At 43.7% G+C, this 19159-nt stretch overlaps 1 protein-coding gene across 7 annotated transcripts in view; it reads right to left on the bottom strand.

Annotated features, from left to right (window-relative positions):
* Nucleotides 1–19159, bottom strand: part of MAPKAP1 (mitogen-activated protein kinase associated protein 1) — a 238846-nt gene that overhangs the window by 56079 nt on the left and 163608 nt on the right. For 6 of the 7 annotated variants that reach the window (XM_023533068.1, XM_023533070.1, XM_023533071.1 and 3 more), the window contains one exon: nucleotides 12236–12483. In XM_023533068.1, coding sequence (XP_023388836.1) covers nucleotides 12251–12483 — 233 coding nt within the window. In that variant the 3' untranslated portion in view covers nucleotides 12236–12250. Of the gene's footprint in view, nucleotides 1–2290; nucleotides 2399–12235; nucleotides 12484–19159 lie in introns of those variants that run through there. The other variant, XM_023533072.1, reaches the window with a different exon arrangement.

Below are 19159 nucleotides of genomic sequence, written 5' to 3'. Positions count from 1 at the left end.
AGCCAGTGAAGTTGCCTGGGCCTGCCTTTTGTGGGAAGGTTTTTAATCATGAATTCAGTTTTCGAAATAGTTATGGGAGTATTCAAGTTTTCTATTTCTTCTTGTGTCAATTTTGGCAAATTGTTTTTTTCCTTAGGATTTTTTTTCCCTTTCGTTTACATTTTCAAAGTTTTTAGTATGGAGTTTTTCAAAACAACCTTGTATTATCTGTTGTGACTGCAGGTTTATTTTTATTCCTGTTATTATTTGTGTTTCTCTGTTATTTGTTTCTCTTCCATGTTTTTGACCCATTTCATTAGAGGTGTAGCAAGTTTGTTAGACTTTACTAAGAACCAATGTTTGGTTTTGATGTCCCTAAATCTTCTATTTCATTAATTTCTGTTTTTATCTTTATTGCTTCCTTCCTATTATTCTCTTTACATTTCTTTTCTAATTTTTTGAGCTGAATGCTTAGCTTATTACTTTTGGGCGTTTCTTCTTTTATAATATGTGAATTAAGAGGCTGTTAAATTTCCTTTAAATATTGCAGCCTTCCAATACAAATGATATCAGGACAAAAACTGGTCCTAGGTCCTGATCTTACTTCTTTTAGTTCAATCTTCTCCCAGATACTGGCCATTAATTATTTTCTATCTTGTGCTCTCTGGTGACTTTAGAAGAATGATCTGTATATTTTAATCAGCTTTTAAAGTTACCTTCAGTGAGAGAATTTGATCAAATTACTTAATCTGCCTTTACCAAAAGGTGGACACTCTGCATAATTTCCCAATATAGGAGTATTACATAGATATCATATACATATATATTATAAGTATTTAATGACTATCATTACACACAAATCTTTATTGTATTTTAGGTCTCTTGATACTTCCAGCTATGTTATATTAACTTACACCATAGTCAACAACTGCTTGAATTTGCCTATTTCCCTGTATTCCCCTCAGCAATGAGGAAGGACTCTTTTTGAAATACCTGTCTTGTTTTATAGGTGAAAAGTATTACATTTTTGCTTTAAAATGTTTGTATCTTAGATTGTTGATAGGGATAAATATTATTATAAATGTTTACTACTTATTCAAATTTTTTGGACCATTCGAGAATCCAAATGATTTTGTGTATTTATATAAACTACTTATAACTGGTTGCAGACTGTGATGGCACCAACCTTCTGCCTTTGAGAATGTGTTGATAAATGCAAAAAAGCACATTTTGCTTTCTTGGTGGACTCTGAGCATGCATCCCCAGATGAGGCCGTGAGGGACTCCGGGCCAAGAGTAGCGGCCTGGGGTCAGTGGCGGGACTAAAAAACTGTCATTCATTCACTCATTTAATCTACATTACTTAGCTCTTGCAGTACATGGCTTATAGTGGGTGATGAGTAAATATCTGGTGAATTAATGAAGGGCAAGCTGGTATGGATCAGGGACACCCTCACAGCCCTGACAATCTAGTGGGAGAAATAGACATCAAATGATCACTCAGAAAAATATATAATTATAAACAGAAATATATGCAATGGATAAAAAGTAGTGTGCTTTATGACGTAATATAATGGGGGATTTGAGTGAGGGATGGATCAGGCGTAGGTGAGGGGGGACAGTGATCACGGACAGCCTCTTTGAAAATGTGACATTTAAACTGAGACGAAGGATGAGAAACAATGAATCAGAGTGGCGGAAAGAGTGTTCCATGCAGAAGAAACAGCCTGTGTAAAAGACCACTATGACCTGTCTTCACATGCCACTTGCCCCTTAAGTCAATGGGAGTGCAGAGGAGGGGATGGCAAAGGTTCACCACTCGGATACTCTAAAGAGAGAATGAAAAGAAATGAACTGAACTTTTAAAGACGCTTACAACACAGCACTAGGAACCACCACACTGACTCCTGCCAAGAGTACGCAAACGATCAGAATTTCCTACAATCTGATGTCTGAACAACGATATAGTGATACTGACCAGGGCCAGTTGCTTTATATACAGAATAGCCTTTGCCTAAGAAAAGGCCTCATTTTTCTAAGCTGTTTCCAGGACTGTTCCTAGCTTAAGAAGATACAGTTTAACAGAAAAATATTAATCACAGAGAGCTAAACAGGATGCAGACTCTCTACCAAAAAGCACGAAATCAATCATTTCACTTTGGGATATACTTTTGGCACGAAGGCTGAAGTCCGCCTTGGAAAACAGTCACTTCAAATCTGCCCCGGGAGGCCAGACCAGCGCTCCCAGACACGTGATGTCTAAGCATGTCTGTAACGGACAAAGCGGGCACAGAGCGAGGTGGCCAACGTACTGTTCTCGCGGACCAGGCAGAACTCCCAGGCGCTCTGGCTCTCCAAAGTGCTCTCCAGGTCCACGGCGACGTTGGGCTCGCTCTGCTTCTCCAGGCGGTACTGAGGGCCTGGAAGATCAAAGGGGCAGGAGGGGGGAAGGAAGGCTGAAACAGTGAACTTAACATTGAGAAAACACCACATACTGGCGAAAAGCTGTTAAAGCACAGGAAAACGCTGAAGCTGTCTCGAGGGCCTGGCTATCCGAGACGGAGGGGTTTAGGGGTTTTCCCCACAAGGTTTCACGCGCTTGTCTGTTCTATTATCAGGTCTGTTTTCGCTCAGTTCCCCCGAAACAAGGTGAGAGGTAGATAGCTTCTGAGTCAGACTGACGCGGATCACAATGTGGCCACACAGACACGAGCAGGTAACACACCGTTTTCTGAGCCTGCTTCCTAATTAGGAATGTGGGAATATTTATAACCTTAAAGATTATTGTGAACAGAGATGACAGTCTCTAAGAAAATAAGTACCCGTTATTAAGAACCATATAATAATGAAAAATCAGTTATACGCAGGAATTAGGTATGTTTAGAACTCTAATATGACGACGGCCCAAATATTCAAAAAAATTTTTGAAAAATCTGGAGAATCTCAGGTTTCTGGGTCACAGTGATAGAAGGACAGTGGGTGCTGATTCATGGTTTTGCTGACAAAGACACAGGTTCAATAATCCTGCAAGGCAGGAATACTAGCTATCCTGCACCACACGGGGTTCTGGTGCATCGTAATAACACACTGGGGCATTTTAGACATTCATTCATGTATTTCTTTGTCAAGCCAAATGACAATCTTATTCTCAGATAACACCTAATGGGTCCAATGATCAGATTCAAAAGACTGTTCCTGTTGTTAACGGTTATTGAAAAGATTAGAGGTGTAAGAAACTGTCTTATTATTTTGACTATGAAAGGTGTGTTTGGTCAGGCAGAGGCGGAGGCGTGAGGGAGCTGAGGAAAGCATCAGAGGCCTCATGGGGCTCCCAGGCGGAACGTGTATTTTTAGATATGTTCTTAAGCCGTCGTCAGCTTACATCCAGTACTTCCCCTTCATCAGTGTGTGAGGTGCTTCACTCATCTCAAGTCATTCTCCTCTCCCACATTCTGTGTTCGACATCTGTAGCACTGTAGTTTCGTGGTACATTTGATCTTTTCTCTAACTGGTATTTCATTAGCGCTTCTGCCAGTTCTCAGAGTTCTCACATACGTCCAGTCCTTTTCATGATATTTATAGCTTTTAAACCGTTACCAAGTAAAACAATGCTCGAAACACAAACAACTACATATTTAATCCAAATACATGCTCAGAAACCTACACAATTCTTATAAGCTCTAATATACCGTATTCAGGTCAAGAAGGCATTGTAGTTCATCATTATACATGGTTAAATTTAACTTCAAAAATATTAAGCAAACAAAGGTATAGAAATACAGGTAATTCTTAGTTTCCGCTGTTACCTGTCAGTGACATTCATCAATTATTGGGCATATTTGCTGCTGATCGTTGCATGTTACACATTCACTGGTGGATGTAATCACAGAAAAATCATGCCTAGCTAAATTTCAAGAAAACTTAGCTGGTGAGAGCCTCCCACGTTCCCTCCTTTCCTTCCTACAACTACATTTCGCGGCTGTGGGCATCTTCAGACCACTGGAGGGAAAGAAGTCACCCCTGAACCTGGAGAGCTGCTTTCTAAGACACTGGCCTGTTAGACGATCTCTGACTGCCCCCCACCAATAACGCCCAGCGACATCGTGTGTAAGGCGCCGACATCCACGTCTCTGAATCTACAGGGAAATCTGGGTACCGAGTTTAGCTATAATAATTCATTTTTTTTTTTTTGAGAGCCAAAATTTGGGAACAACCTAGGTCTAACAAAATATTGTGAATTATCATGAAGATATTCAAAGTGATGTTGCAAAATTTTTACTTTTATGAAACATCTTTATAATACACTATTTTATGAAAACGGAAAATTTTAACACATAATGTGCAAGGCGATTGCGATTATGAAAAAGTATGAGTAAAGTCACAGGGTGGGTGGGGAAAGACTGGAAGGTTATTTACAAAATGTGAATAGTAGTTTTACTGGACAGTGGGATAATGAGTGTTTTTATTTTTCCTTAGTGTTATTTTGTATTTTTCACATTCCCTGTAATAAATAAACGTTACTTTTATAATTTCAAAAACATCGTATAAACTTACAAGCCCTCTGATATCTTACTGTGCCATTTTTGAGGATACTATAATCACCACGCATTGCAGCATCTCCAGTGGGTCTTGCGCATGCAATAATTTAATCAAAACCAGACGTAACCTGTTTACACAGATCAATATTTTCATCTTAAGTAACCCTGCAGCCTGACACGTTTACTCTGACTCTGAGAGCAGTATACAGGGTGCTGGGCTTCTCGTGCTGCCTGCCTTCCTGACAGCTGGGCTGTAAGTAAGCCGCCCCTTTCCTGCTTGCTGGGCGCCAACGCCTGGCTGCATTAAGGTGTGCTTCTGGCTGGTCTCCTTCGCACACGTTTTCCTTCCAGTCACTGTAGCTGCTTGGGAAACGTGAGGGAAGCCAGGACAGGCACGGAGTCCTAGGAAGAGTCCCATGTCCCGAAACACAAGTCCCTGTACCACTCTCAAAGCCCAAAATGCCATCATTCAAGATTTACTTCGTCTCTTGGGTCTTGCAGATATTTCTATTAAAATAGTTTATTTCCTGAAAGCAGCTTTAGGACTTTTTCCTTGAAGCCTAGATAATGACTCTCATTTACTGAGTGACCATTATATGCCAGGCACCCTACATTTGTTACCTTATTGAATCCTCAGAGCAACTCTAACAGGCAGATACTGTTATTCCCATTCGCCACACTGGGACTCTGAAGGTTGGCAGGGTGAAGTAACTTGCCCAAGCTCACAAAGGCAGGAATTAGAAATGGAGAAATGAAACCCAAGAGTCTTTGGCTCTAAAGCCTATGTGTTTTGAACCTTTCTTGCTCTTGCAAACTATAAATTACTGGCCAATTATAAAGAGGCCATAGTTTATTCCATAAGTATAGATTTTTGTAGATTTGTGGATTCATTTGGGTTCTGAATCACTTAACTTGTGGTTTCTATAAATTCAAAATGAAAATGATCTGAAATAATTTATTTTAATGAAATCCACACATTCTAAATATCCCACGCTATAAGGCCACCTTATCTTTCCATCCATTCAGGATCTCTCTCCCCGTCTTTCCTTAAGAATATTCCTACGCATGCCCAGTTTTGTCAGCAACTGAAATTCTGAGTGTTACCTGCTCTGGGGACTCCCTGCTCTTCCATAAAAGCTAAAGACCAGCTTGAAAACCCAATTCTGAACTCAGCAAAGGACTGGTGAGTCTCGACTTTGGGGAAGGTAGGGGTGGTTAAACCACAGATGTGACTCGAGCTCTAAACCCAAATGGAAAACTATCTCTTACAAATATCAATTTCTCTCCTAATTCTTGCCAGAACACTGGATAAGTTATCTCACACAGTTCTTCCCCTGAAAATGCCAGACTGATAACTTCAGGCCATACTGTGTAGGCAAGAGGCAGGGTATGGATGAGAAGCAATAGAGCATGATGATGCAGGGCATGGACTTGGCACCAGACTGCCTCGGTTCAGTCCCGCCCGCCTGTACGACTTAGGGCCAGCTTACGTAACCTCTCTGTTTCTTTATTTATAAAATGGCGACAATAATAGCACCTACCTCATAGGCCTGTCTGAGAATTCAGTGAGTTAACAGTTGTAAGCAGTTAGTAGAGTGTCTGATACATTAATAGTATTATTTAAGTGCCAGCTTCCCGCTTCGTCAACCTTCTCATCAGCAGACTGCAACGATACTACTACAAGACCACAACATACCATAACATGCCTCCTATGTGCCAGGTATTTTATATAGATCGTCTCATTTACTCTGTCCCCTAGGATGTAAAGAGTATGAATTTCATTTTACAGAGGAAGAAACTATGACTTAAAGAGGCTAAATGACTTGCTCGATGTCCCACTGGAACTAGGACTCACACTCAGGACTGCTGAGGCCTGCACTCTCTATATTATTCATAAACCACATGCCTCACCCGTAACTAGTTCTTAATCAATGTCTGTTGATGATAATCAAGATTATGACAACCCGGAGCTACTATCTATCAAGTTATAGTTTCCATCAAATGCTTGTTTAATTTTTAGACAGCTGACATGAGGGGAAAGAAAAAAAACAGCAGCCAAAACCATTTAAAAAAGACAAGCTGTGAGGTCAGTTTCTATTAATATACTTCTGCCAAAGAAATGATTACATAAAATCTAAAAGGCTCTTTCACACTGAACAGGACATAGTTCTCAAGGCAACATCTACCCTTTGGAAAGAGGTTTTAAAATGTCACAGCTGCGCATGAAGCCACCGCCCTCCACTTCGCAGCAGAGGGGGACACAAAAGGAAGATTCTGGGAAGCCGTTCCTCTGCAGCGACAGCAAAATCTGCTTGGGCGTTCCAAGCATGTATTTACTGCAGGAGTACCATGTCACCAAACGGCCTAGGAACAAAATACTGCTCTGGGCACTTTGGGAGGGTTCCAAGTTGTAACACCCAGGCAGGATTTTTATGGGATTTTTGTAAACCCGAGGCGAACATTTCAGCACATACAGTTCAAAGAATATCTGTAGTTATCTGCTGGGTGGTGGACACATACACACGTACTGGCACACTGGTCCCTTCCTCCATCCCGTTAATCCTTGACTGAAACATAAAAGGTTTTAGTATGCAATTCCTTAACAGCTGAGGTCAGCTGAGACTCGACACCCAATGGAGAGCCAAGGGCAGAAGCCCGAGGAGAGAGAAGCCATCCACTGCCCTCGATCATTCTGCATCTTATTTCTAAAGACTCATGGGAGAAACTTCTTTCCGACATCAGGAGCAGGAAAAGTGCACTTCCTCGGAGCCACCAGTGTTAGGCAGTTTGTCACAAATCTTGTAACCGTGTCCCTTTCTCCTTTGTCCATAGGGAAGATCAACACTAAATGTATGACTGACTGTAATGGCTGGACATTCATTTCTGTGTCATTTAATCCTCTGGATCTTTATTTTCCATTTTTCTTTCATGTAGTTTCAATGTATGTATTTTTTTATCCTACTATAATAATGTATGCATTCCAAATGCTTTTTGGGTTGAAGTGGGATATAAACGAATTATCCTATCATTATTACTGCTGAGCATGAGAACAAACGTGAGGACCACCTGTGTGAGGAAAAACGGTAAAGTCACCTCACAGACACACCTTCATGTCAACTGTTTTCCATTCACCAGCTTAAAGAGCTGCTTTAATCTGCAAGAGCTTCTTGTAGCCAGAAAAGGATTACGTGTGAGCAAATAAGAGGTGAGGCTGGGCTTTGAGCAGCAAATTTCTGGTGTTTGTGTCCTCTCGGGGAGTATAACTGCTGGCTATACATTCTGGGGAAGTTATTTAATCTGTGTATTTTCTCGTCTTTAAAACGAAGGTAACAGAACATCCCGCAGAAGGTTGCCGTGAGGATTGAGCCAATCCCTCGGCTCGGTGGGGGTTCGAGGGGAAGCTGAGGCTGGGATGCTTGGCCCAGACTGCTGGACGAGGTTTCGATTCTCTCTTGTACGCAAGTGATGCTCACGGAGCAGGAGAGTGACATGATCAGCTTTATATTTTGGTAAGATTCTTCTGGTGGCACTTTGACAATGGGATGGAGGAGACTGGTGGCAGGGGGACCATTCGAGGCACATTGTGCCAAGCCTCGTCTGCTCTATGGCAGGGGCCGGCTGAATCCCGAGTTCCTCACTGAGCCAAAGCCATCGCTGACACACTGATGTTGTCAACAGCAGAGCTCGGTCAACGTCAGCTACTCTAAAATGTCTGCCTTCGGTGTCAGCCCTATCGCTTATAACTCTTCCTCTAGAGGCGACTATAATCATTTTCTGCTTGATCTTAATATAAGCACTGAATTATCGTCAAGTGATAACCACTACAGCTTATACCCCCTCTGAGGCTCAGGTCGGACAATTTGGAATTTAAATAATAAAAAAGGAACAAGCTGACATGACAATAAGGTCACACTTTAGCGTCTTCTCTGAGCCAATACACAATTTGCTCTCAGTGAAACAGCTGAATATAATCGAATTAAATACGATGCCTATTACAAAAGAAGAAAGACCAAGGCTGTTCCAATAAACCAATTCTCCCACCTAGTTACACGGCAAAACCTTCAGGAAAGGTTTTGAAAGCATGACCCATCAGTTCTAATTTTTAAAACTTATCCTTTCAGTCAAGACTAGAAAAAGGCCCATTCCAACTTTTATCTTTACTACAAAGTGCTGTTATCTTGGCCTGATGTCAGGAGCTCTATCTCTCTTTCTGCTGACAAGCAGAGACGAGAAAGATAAGATTGGAAACGAATCTCACTTCTCTGAGTAAATAAATAATCAATACTCATCTAAATGTAAATGAGAAGGTAGCCCCTCTGATAACAGCGCCCTTATCAGGGAGCCAATTTTCTTCAGACATTTGGCCTCAACCAAATCACCATCATTCAGCCCCAGCCTAATGGCAAAAAATCGTAACTAAATTGAACCGATCACCAGAGATCAACCAAGTTCGGCCTTGGCCACTTCAGGTTCAAATGTTTGGGAATGCAATTTTGCCCCCATTAACTTTCAATAGCAATGAAGAACAGACTGGTCAAGGGGCCAGTATGTGCAATAAACAAACCCCAGAAAGGGGGCCAGTCGGAGGATGAGAAGGGGGTGGGTTCAAGTGTTTAAACGGGGTAACTGTAGCAAACCCCAAAACTGAAGGGAAGTCCGACACGGTGGGGTGGAGAGAGAACAGTCTTTCCTCTTATCAAAGGCTTGGCTGAAACTGAGAAGACATTTAATTTGCCTGACAATGATGGTTAAAGTTTATTAAGACAAATGTAAATAAAGAAAAAAGATCCTAAAAAGCTACAGTAGCTAAAAATAACCTAAGGCTCAAATGATCAATTTCTTCCAACTAATTTGTACCAGACTTACACCTGACCCAGCAGTGCTGTGCTGACCTGATTTTACTGAAATAAGACGCCGTCCACAAGACAAATCGCTTTCAAACCACTGCACTGGGGCTTCCATTTCTTTGCTGCAAGACTCAATTCACGGCTGATGAGAGTATTGGGGAAATTATGACTATTATTGATAGGACAGCAAAATCATTCTTACACAGTAGTCCTCAAGTCGACAGAAAGCTTGCACTGGACCATTAATGAAGGTGTCAGCTAGAATCAGAAATTAAAGACAAAGGGTGGGAAAGGCCTAATTTTTAGAGCACATTAAGGACACCTTGTGCAGAAGCAGCAGCCATTTATCCTCTTAAGAGTAACAGAGCCTAAATAAGGACCCAGTGAGGAGCAGGCTGCTCTGCCTGCAGTCAGGGAAGGGATGTGCTTCCTTTTTGCTTGGCCTGGGACTCCTGGAGCACAGGCTCTCAACACTGTCGGCTTCCAATCTTCATCAGTCAAAGGAGGCCATGTCTGGTGAGACAAAATGACTCAAAGTTTTACCATCTTTGCTCCTGATGAGTTTCTAATCCTAGAAGGTGGACATGTGGTGGCTACAGCGTGGGTTCTGGGGTCAAAAAGAGTTGGATAAAAATCTTGGCTCTTTTACAAGCTATGTGACACTGGGCAAAGTTATGGGATCTCAACCTTCATGGAGTAATTGCAAAGATATGTGTAACACAATGCCTAGGATATAATAAACACTCGGCAAATGTCGGTTGTTATACTGCTGTGCAAACTTAGCAAAATCATCAATTTGCCCTTTTTGAAACAAAAGTGACTGACATTGAGGTCTCTCCTGGCCCTTAACAAAGTGCTCGACGTGCATTAGCTCTATGAATCATAAAACTCTCTGAGGTATAATTCTCATTTTACAGGGGAGAAAGAAAATGTGGCGTGGTTTTAAGTCATGTGCGAGGGTGAGGCCAGGACAAGGATCCAGGTGTGTGACTCCAGAGCCTATGCTCTTAACTACACTGCTATGCTGGATCTCAGAAAGAACGTTCTATACTCTTCTTAATCTTCGGGTTGAAAAAAAAGAAACTGCAAGATTGAGATGACTTATCAGTTCGGAAAGGATGTTAGGTGGGGACGGAGAGAGAAGAGAGAGGGGATAGTTGGTCTTCAGAGGTCAAGATTGAGGGCCCCCAGCCCTAACAGCAGGTGCCTATTAAGTGATGGGCACTTAATATGAACACCAGCTGCTTGCCCTGATTTTTTTTTTTCCCCTGGGGGAAGAGGACTTTTTTTTTTTCCTAAGTTAAATGATTTACAGAGTTACTGCCTCAATCCACAGTTCTGAAAGTGTGATTTCTTTAGAGTTTAACTATACCCATTTCTACTCCTGTTACAACTTTTTTATTGCGATAGAAAACATTTACTGGAAATATGTTACTGCTATTACCAGGTCATAAAATAAAAAGAAAAATAGTTTATGTATTGCCATCATTTCCAATCATCAATCAGAAAGTGCCACGAGGAGGAGAGGAAAGGGCGTGCGGCTGAGATGTCCTTCTTTGTGTAGCAGAAAATGCAGGAGCATCGTAATTCTTTAGAACGCATTTCCTCTTGAATACCCAGCCTCACAGATGGGCTCCTGGGAGGAGAGGAAGGCACACCTCTCGGCACCTCCCCTCCTCCCTGCGGCCTGGCCTGAATCCCTGTCACAATCAAGAACGCTTTCATCCCAGCTTCCTCGGGGCCCTGCTTCTCTCTGCACCGAGCAGGCTGGATTAGAAGCATTTTTGTCTATTTGTCATTGTTTTGCCCCCACCCCCCTCCCATCGGGGTACTCTTTGAAGATGGGGGTGGGGTGGGTGGAGAGGCTTTTTAAACATCCAACCTCATTCCCCGAGGTCCAGCAGAGCAAAAGGCTCTTTGTAGGTGCTCAATAATCACTGTTAAATAGAATGGCTTCGACAAGGTGGCATTTAAAATTGAACAACCTTGACCCAACAAAGGAATCTATCCTGAGAAACATAACTTCAAGTACACAATGAAACCTGTTCAAAGATGTCTGAATATCAAAACGTGCAGCACTGCTTTAATATCAAAAATTGCACACAATCTAAATATTCTCCAGTAGGAAACTATTAAATAAATTATGGTATATATTGTACAGTGGGATGTTATGTAGCTGTTAAAAAATTAAGCTAAGTTAGAAAGACATGGGAAGATTTCTATGACACAATATTAAATTAAAAAATAAATAGAATGTATAGAGTATGCTCCAGTTTAATAAAGTAAAACCCAGCTATATGTGCATTTATACGCGTGAGTGCATATTTGCTGAATACATGCAGCAACACGATCTGAAAGGAGATGAGCCAAACTGTTCTTAGTCACTCTGTTAACCAGAATTAACTCTGGGTGTGGGAGGCGTAGCAGCAAAGATGAAGGCTTTTGCTTTTTACTCTACAGACTTTCATCTTCTGGATTTTCGACAGTGGGCATATACTGGCATTACTTTTGTCATTAAAAATCCAATTAAAAAAAAATGAGGTTGAACAATTTTTGCGGTGATTCCGGCTAGATCAGATTAGGGCCTGTGGCCTCTGGGGCCTCCTCGCCCCGTCTCCGGCTCCTCACAGATGCTGTGGGCTCAGCAGCGGCTGGGGAGACACCTCAGCAGTGGCGGAGCCAGGAACTAAAATGGCACAGAGCTTGTTCGGGGGTTCTGTGGTCCAAACAAGCCATGGGTTGGATCACAGAGACTTCCAGAGCTGCTCGAAGGAGCAAGGCAGCACAGGTGAAGAGGGCTGGAGCATCTGAGGCTGGCTGCTGGCGTCGAGGCAGCTCACTGAGAGACTGTGACTGCGGACCAAGGCTCAGAGCACCCACCTGCTACTCACTCGCGCCCCATCTGGATGACTGTGCCTGCCCGGTCCTCCTCATGGATTCCAGATGGGCTGTAGAAAACAAAGGGCGACCGTCTCTCTCTCTGGCCTGCTAGACCTCCCTCTAGGGCAGCCCTGATGCCTCCATTCCGGCGGTCTGTCAGGGGTCCATGCCTGCAGCTCCATGTGACAGCTGTGTGACCCTGGGTAAGTACCTTAACCCTTCTGTGCCTTACTTTCCCATCTGTAAAAGAGGGATAATGACAGTACCTACCTCTTAAGAGTTGTTCCAAAGATTCAATAAGTCCTACGCTTGGGCTGCTGCTTCTGCTAAGTAGCACTTTTTTTTGGGGGGGGGGTTGGGGGGAGGGGGGAAGAGTGGTTTCCAGTTTTCCAGCAGAAGCTAGAACCTCTAGAACTGGTCTCATTCCCTTCTCCTTCTCATCTTCCACCTAGGTGACATAGTAATCGAGAAACATCCTCCAAACTATGCCACTTCAGTCCTCCGTGCCTTTGCTCACACTCATCTGCCAGATTCGCCTTGCCTCGACTGCACTTCTCCAGCACTGTTCTGTCCTGAGAAATCAAAACTCTGCTTCGGACCCACTGCCTCCGGACTTCGCAACCCACGCTAGAAAGACCTCTGAGTGGGCTTGTCTCTCTCGCATCTCTGCATCCCCAGGACGGTCATGGCAGAGTGTGCTCAATGAGTATACTGTGACTAAGCAGAAGCCCAGTCTGCTTGGCTGCCAGCCTGACCCCCTCTTCCTCCAAAGCAGACTTGAAGATCTACCTCCATCTGATTCCGCTGTCTGGGAACTCCAAATAATGCCCCAGTTCTCACCAGTGCGGATCAAGCTGAGACAATGCTGCTGTGGACACTGCCTGGACGACCAATCCTGCTGGGGGCTAGTCCCGCCTCCGGATCAGTTCGGTCCCCTCTCCTGGGCCTGCCTCCTCACGCCACTGCGACCTGTCCCACCGTGCTTCCTCCCAGAGTCCTCTGAGCTCCAATGCACATGAAACCTGCTCCGTACGAGAGCAAGAGGAGGTGAGGCATGGCCAAGCCCAAACTTCCAAGCTTGGGGAAGGCTGGAAGCCGCCAGGCAGGAGCCGCCTCCACACTGTCCCAGGCGGAGAGCGTGTTCAAAGGGACAGACCCTTCACCACCAGAAGGAATGCTAAAAGTCCATATCTTGTCACTAACCTGCCATGAATGCACTTCCCTTTGAAAAAAGGAGGCCTGATATGACTTGTAAGAAAGAAATATTTTTTTTTCCTCCTTCGAATCCAGATATCACTTGTTAGAAAGGATGGAAGCCTTTAACACTGTCCCTTAGCATCCAATTTTTCAATCCAATCTGTTTCTCTTGAGTCGGTGTGACATTACCAAATTTTACATACAGTTATCTGTTGCTCTGTAAAGAAATACAGATGGCTTTTGTGGAAATAAACAGTCATTTATTTTAAACAATTGTAAAATAGTTTATGGAAACCAGTGGGGTAATGCATTCAAATAAATGCCAAAACTGGTTGACGGGGCGCCAGGGTGCTCAATCACACTGCTGAGGAATTCAGCTGTGGGGAGCAGACAGTAAATCCGGAGTGACAGAATTTCCCGTGATGGCAAAGGTTTCTGACATCCAGTCCAGTGCTCAAAAACCACAGCAGTTCAAACCCATTTTCCTTAACACAGCCTTGACAGCCAGTGAAATTAGTGAATTTAGTCACAAGCACCTAAGGACAAAAACAAAAGAAACAAACAAAAAGGAGACTTCATCTGTCTGCAGCCTTTTCTGAGTTACACAAAAGCGGTGACTCTAACCCGAGTCAATGCAGACGAAGCTCGGGGCCAAATGTTTTCAATCATCGGACTTTGTTATGATACGGTGGAGTCTGAAGACTTATATTCAAAGCTGCTTATGCCTGAGACGGACTTGGGTAAACTACATCCTCTCTGAGCCTCGGTCTCCTCCTCCATAAAACGAGGATAACAGTTGCCACGTACTTGACAGGCTGCCGAAGAGATTCGGTGAGGCACCAGGAGTGACAGTGTTCTACACAGAGCAGGTGCCAGTGCCCCTCCGATGGAAGGGAGTCTAGCCCTGGGTGAGACCGCAGGGCCTCGTAGGGGCTTCCATCAACTCGCCAAGGAAGCGCTGCGGACAATGAACAGCAGGAACGGAGAGAACTCCAAACACGCTTTGGCTTTTAATTTTACGGGACAACAGACTATAACCTTTTTAACCTCTCCTTCTCAGATCAGCTCTTTTTCCTTGTAACCGGCTTTCCAACGATGACACTGGGTCTCCCGATGAATCAACCCAGTTGTTCATCAAACATTAACGGAACCCACCATGTGCCACGCACCGTACAAGGCACTATAGATGCGAAGGTGATTAAGACTGATTCTGGCTTCTACGGAGTCAGTGTAGTGAAAAAGGCAATCAGTTTGGAACACTTCTTACTCATCTTCCTCCTTCCTGTGGACCTTAAGTCAACTCCCCATCCCGTGGACCCTACCCGCTTCACAAGCCTCCCTTGCCTTGCTTATCACCCAGCCCACAGTAACGGTCTCCCCGCCCATCTCGTGGCCTCCAGCCATCCATTCTTCACCCTACTGCTGCTCTCTGGAGTCAAACTCTAAGAGTTATCATGCCCATGCTTAAAAATCCTTCCGCAACTTCCCGGTGGCCAACTCCTTATTCTACTCTAGACTTTCTATCCATTGCAATTTCTTGTCCTCTATGATCCAAACTGGTGTCCTTGCTGTTCAGTGCATATACTTTGCAGTCTCCTGCCTCCGTGTCACTGCCTGCTCCGCCAGTCTGTCGAAACCACGACCGTCCTCTATGGTTATTCCCCAAGTCTTATTTGGCCTCCGTCGACACTGCGTCTTTTCCTTGACTGACTTCCATGAGAGCTTCAGTCTCTACCAGTTTCCCAGACTGGCTGCTTCCTTTCCCAGCAGTACCCTGCATGGCCCCACCACAGCCATCTGGGCTGCTGCCTCAGTCGCTTCCACTAGCTGAGAAAGACATTAATGCGGGGTTCAAATCCCAGCGACATCGAGCTTTAAGACCTTGGGACATTATGTAAGTGCTCTAAGCATTGTTTTCTTATCTCCAAATTGAAGATGATGATAATTTTTAACTCATGAGACTGTTTTATGGATTAAATGAGGCACTATAGCCTAGCACATAATACTCAATAAATGGCAATTATTTATTGCTGTATTGATACAATTTTGCACATTTCACCACGTTGAACTCTGAATCTGTTAGATGAGAAGCTAAATGACATATCTTGTTTTACTTTAAGCCAACTGTGGCTTCTAAGCCAAGATGTTAAAATATGCTTCTCTTTGTGCTCCACATACAAAACAAAAAGGCAAAAGCAGTGGAAAAAGTGGCAGCGGAGCGGGTAGAGCAGTGTGGCTGCCAGCCATTTTCCTTTCTGGGAGTTTTCCTTCTTGTTAGATCTATTATCTGGGAGCTGGGCTGCCCTGCTGGCTTTCCATTTGCCTTGCTAATAACAGTAAATCCAGCAGCTTCCACTGCAGCTCCTGTCTCCTTCAGCTGACTCTGAGGCCAATCAGCATTTCCTCTCTGCTGTCAGATGTTCAATGGGAAGTCCTGCTGAAGAGAAAATTTATGACAAAAGTTTCTCCAGCTTTTAACCCTTCTGCACGTCCAGCCCCAGATGCAGAGTGCTCCAGAGGAATGCTAGGTCACTTCTGCACGTGCGCACCTATGTTCTCCCTGGTGCTCCGCTGCTCTGACAAGGGGCCTCGGACCCCTGGAAAAGCTCGAATGAGCAGCTGGGCGGACAGATGCACACGTTCCGGGCCGCATCTGATGTGGGATAAATGTGCGCTGCGTTCCTTAGCAGCCAGCGTCTCTGTTCAACCATGACTCAAAGCAGTCATACTCATAAACAACGAAGTGTCCTATCACCAAATGGTGAGTATGGCTGCGCCTCACAGCAGTGAAGCTGAAGGGAGGGGCAGAACTAACACCTATTGAGTAATAAAATTATAGCGGCTATGCGCCCGCTGTCTGACGCAGATTTCTACTTAATTCTCATAATGGTATGAAGATAACATTCTCATTTCTAGACGAGGAAAATGAAGTTCGAACAAGCAAAGAAACTTCCCAGAGAGCTAGAAAGAGTAACAAGGACAAGAGTGGAATCAGGGAGATGTTTTCAGAACCCAGGTATTCAGGTCCAGAGTTAAGGCTAGCAGCCAGCAGCCAGCAGCCAGCAGCCTGTGATCTAGTTGTGACCTTACATCGGCATGACCTGAACAAGGCCACCAGTTGGTAGTGGTAGTGTGAGCTTTACGCCAATAGAGGAAGTGTGGTCCTTGGATCCATGACGGCCATCCCTGAGATAAATCCTCCAGGGACTGCAGAGGAGGAGAGAGCACTGGTTCTGGCTTTTGAGAGACAACGGGTGATCCTTCATAATCTCCTCAGCTGGAAGAGCACGCTGGCCATCAGCAGAGGCTCGGGCTCACTGGCAAAGGTGGCAGTGGTCGGCAGCCAGCACCAGGCCCTTACAGACCTTCTGTTCTTGAGAAGAAGGGTCTCATCGCGGGGCTTTTATTTTAGGTAAGTTCAAGTCTTTTGGGACAGTTACGTTCTAGCTCACTGGGCTTTTCTATGACCTCTTCTCTACCTCTCCACATAAGTTAGACAATATAGTTAACCAGATCAGTAGATTTAGTACGCTAATTTTTGTCCCAATTAAAAAAAGAATGTCAAAATGTACATGTGACAGCTGTTTGGGACTCTAACGTTGTGGAAAAGCAGCTGTGTTCATTTACATTTGAGGCATCAGTCATCCCTAGAATGGGATGGCGTACTTGGCTAAGAGCTTGTACTTTAACCTATGGAAAATACAGATCACAGAGACAAAATGCTGGCAAAAGTCACCATGTAACAGTTATACTTGTATATATAACATTTTGGTCTTTAAAGGTTGGAAATGTTTATAATGAAAAGCCACTATTTAATAACAACGTTCTCATAGAAAACTGACATCTAACACCATGAAATGGATTGTGGCTTTTAGGAGAAAGTTTCCAAAAAGAGAAAGTCCATGTAAGGGAAAAAAAGAGAAGTATTTCTAAGCTCTAGGATTTGAAAGTAAGCTGTCTTTTCACAAATGTGAAAAACTATTTTTACTTTTATCAAAGTACATGTATATATAGTTTTACAAGTAAATAATAAATACAAGTTCTATAATGAAAACCAGTGAATTCCCTGCCCATCTCTGAGTCCCTTCTCACTGGCCATTAGTTTAACCTTTTTGGGAAGTTCTTTTGGTACCGACCTTCATATTTTTATTAGCATTCCTAGTCAGCTGCTTTAAAAATTATTTCAATGTCACACAGTATCTTCTCACTCTCTGGAAGACGAGGATTGAGCATGTGCTCTCTCCCCCACTCGTTCACTCCCTGCCTCCTCCCGTCCCACGATGGGAAGTGAGTGCTTTCATTTTTTTTCTGTAACACAGTGTGTGCAGTAGCTTCCTCCTGCTGGGCACCTGTACTTGATTATCGATGCTTAAAATGTCTGTTTTTGGTACACTCCTCTGGCTCTCCAAGAATTCATTAGAGATTCCTGTCATTAAGGGAACCTGGAAAGCAACTAATTTCAACTGATGTACACTGTGTTTCATTTTTAAGACATTTACATTTTTACTTGATGATTTAATTCTGAGGAAGTCTGATCAATAATAATCAAAGTACAATGAATGGCTTCCTGACTAGACTGGCTTTCACTGCTTCTCCTTAGTTCATTCCACAGAATGTGCCAGCCACCAACTCTGGGCCAGCTTCAGTGCTGGCCAGGTACAGTGCTGGCAAACCAATAAAAAAAACCCGTTCTTCTCCAAACCCTCTCCCAAGGAAAAAGGGGGGTTCTCATCTTTCTCCTCAGTAAGGTTCTCGTCATCATCTGGTGAGATCAACGTATTAGGGACTCACTGGGGCAGGCCATGGCGCCTCTGAGAGGAGGCCGAGCAGCTGAGGGACAGTGTTCTTCCCAGCAGCTTCCAAGCCTGAGATATGGCCCAAACCTCTTCATTTTCACTACTGATCCACATGGAGCCACTCGCTGCTCATGAATTCACGCAGCCATTGCTGCCCTCTGCTTCCTCTGGGGGACACTGAGACTCTTCATGGAGGGATGTGAGGGGCTTCGCACTTCAACTCTGTCTGTAACTTCCATAATCATTCGCTTAAGAACCATGTTGCTGTTTAATTACATTCCCGCTTTCAAATGTTTCCTGATAAGAAGCAACAGACTCCGTGAGCTACTCAAAGGTTAATACTCAAGTATTTAAAAAATCACTTGTAACCATGTTTGTTACGGGCAAGTGTAGTTTATCCGCTTTACCTCTCAAATCTCTGGCAGAGTGGATTTGCTGATCTAAGCTGTATGATGAATGAGGCTTGCGTTCATTAACCCACGCCTACATATACGTTTTCATGTTAGTCAAAAGTCATTAGAGTTGACTCTCTGGATCTCGTTTTCTCCTTGTTCAAAGTAAAGGGTGCCTCCAGCAGATCCATACCCAAACACAATCCAAAGGCTAGTTCTATCACAGGGTATAAGATTTCTCTAGACTTAATTCATTGGAAAACAAAAGGTGCAGGCAAAGGCCAAGTTGCATGGGTAGAAAAAGAAGTAAATCAAACCCTAAAAAGTCAGGTTTTACGGTGTGCTCGATGTGGCAGTGGCAACAGAGACAAAGGCAGCTGACCTCCACTGAGCACTTACTATGAATTGTTTTACGTGCATTCAGTTAAAATAACCACCCTACACGGTAGGTATTATTACCCCATTGACAGAAAAGATAACTCAAGGTAGAGGGGTTTGATGACGTGCCTAACTTCACAGCTGTGTGAAAGG

Source organism: Pteropus vampyrus, unplaced genomic scaffold (genome assembly GCF_000151845.1).
Source record: "Pteropus vampyrus isolate Shadow unplaced genomic scaffold, Pvam_2.0 Scaffold95, whole genome shotgun sequence".
NCBI classification, from domain to species: Eukaryota; Metazoa; Chordata; class Mammalia; order Chiroptera; family Pteropodidae; genus Pteropus; species Pteropus vampyrus.
Note: the sequence above shows the minus strand (reverse complement) of the source record. Positions and strands in the feature narration are given on the sequence as shown.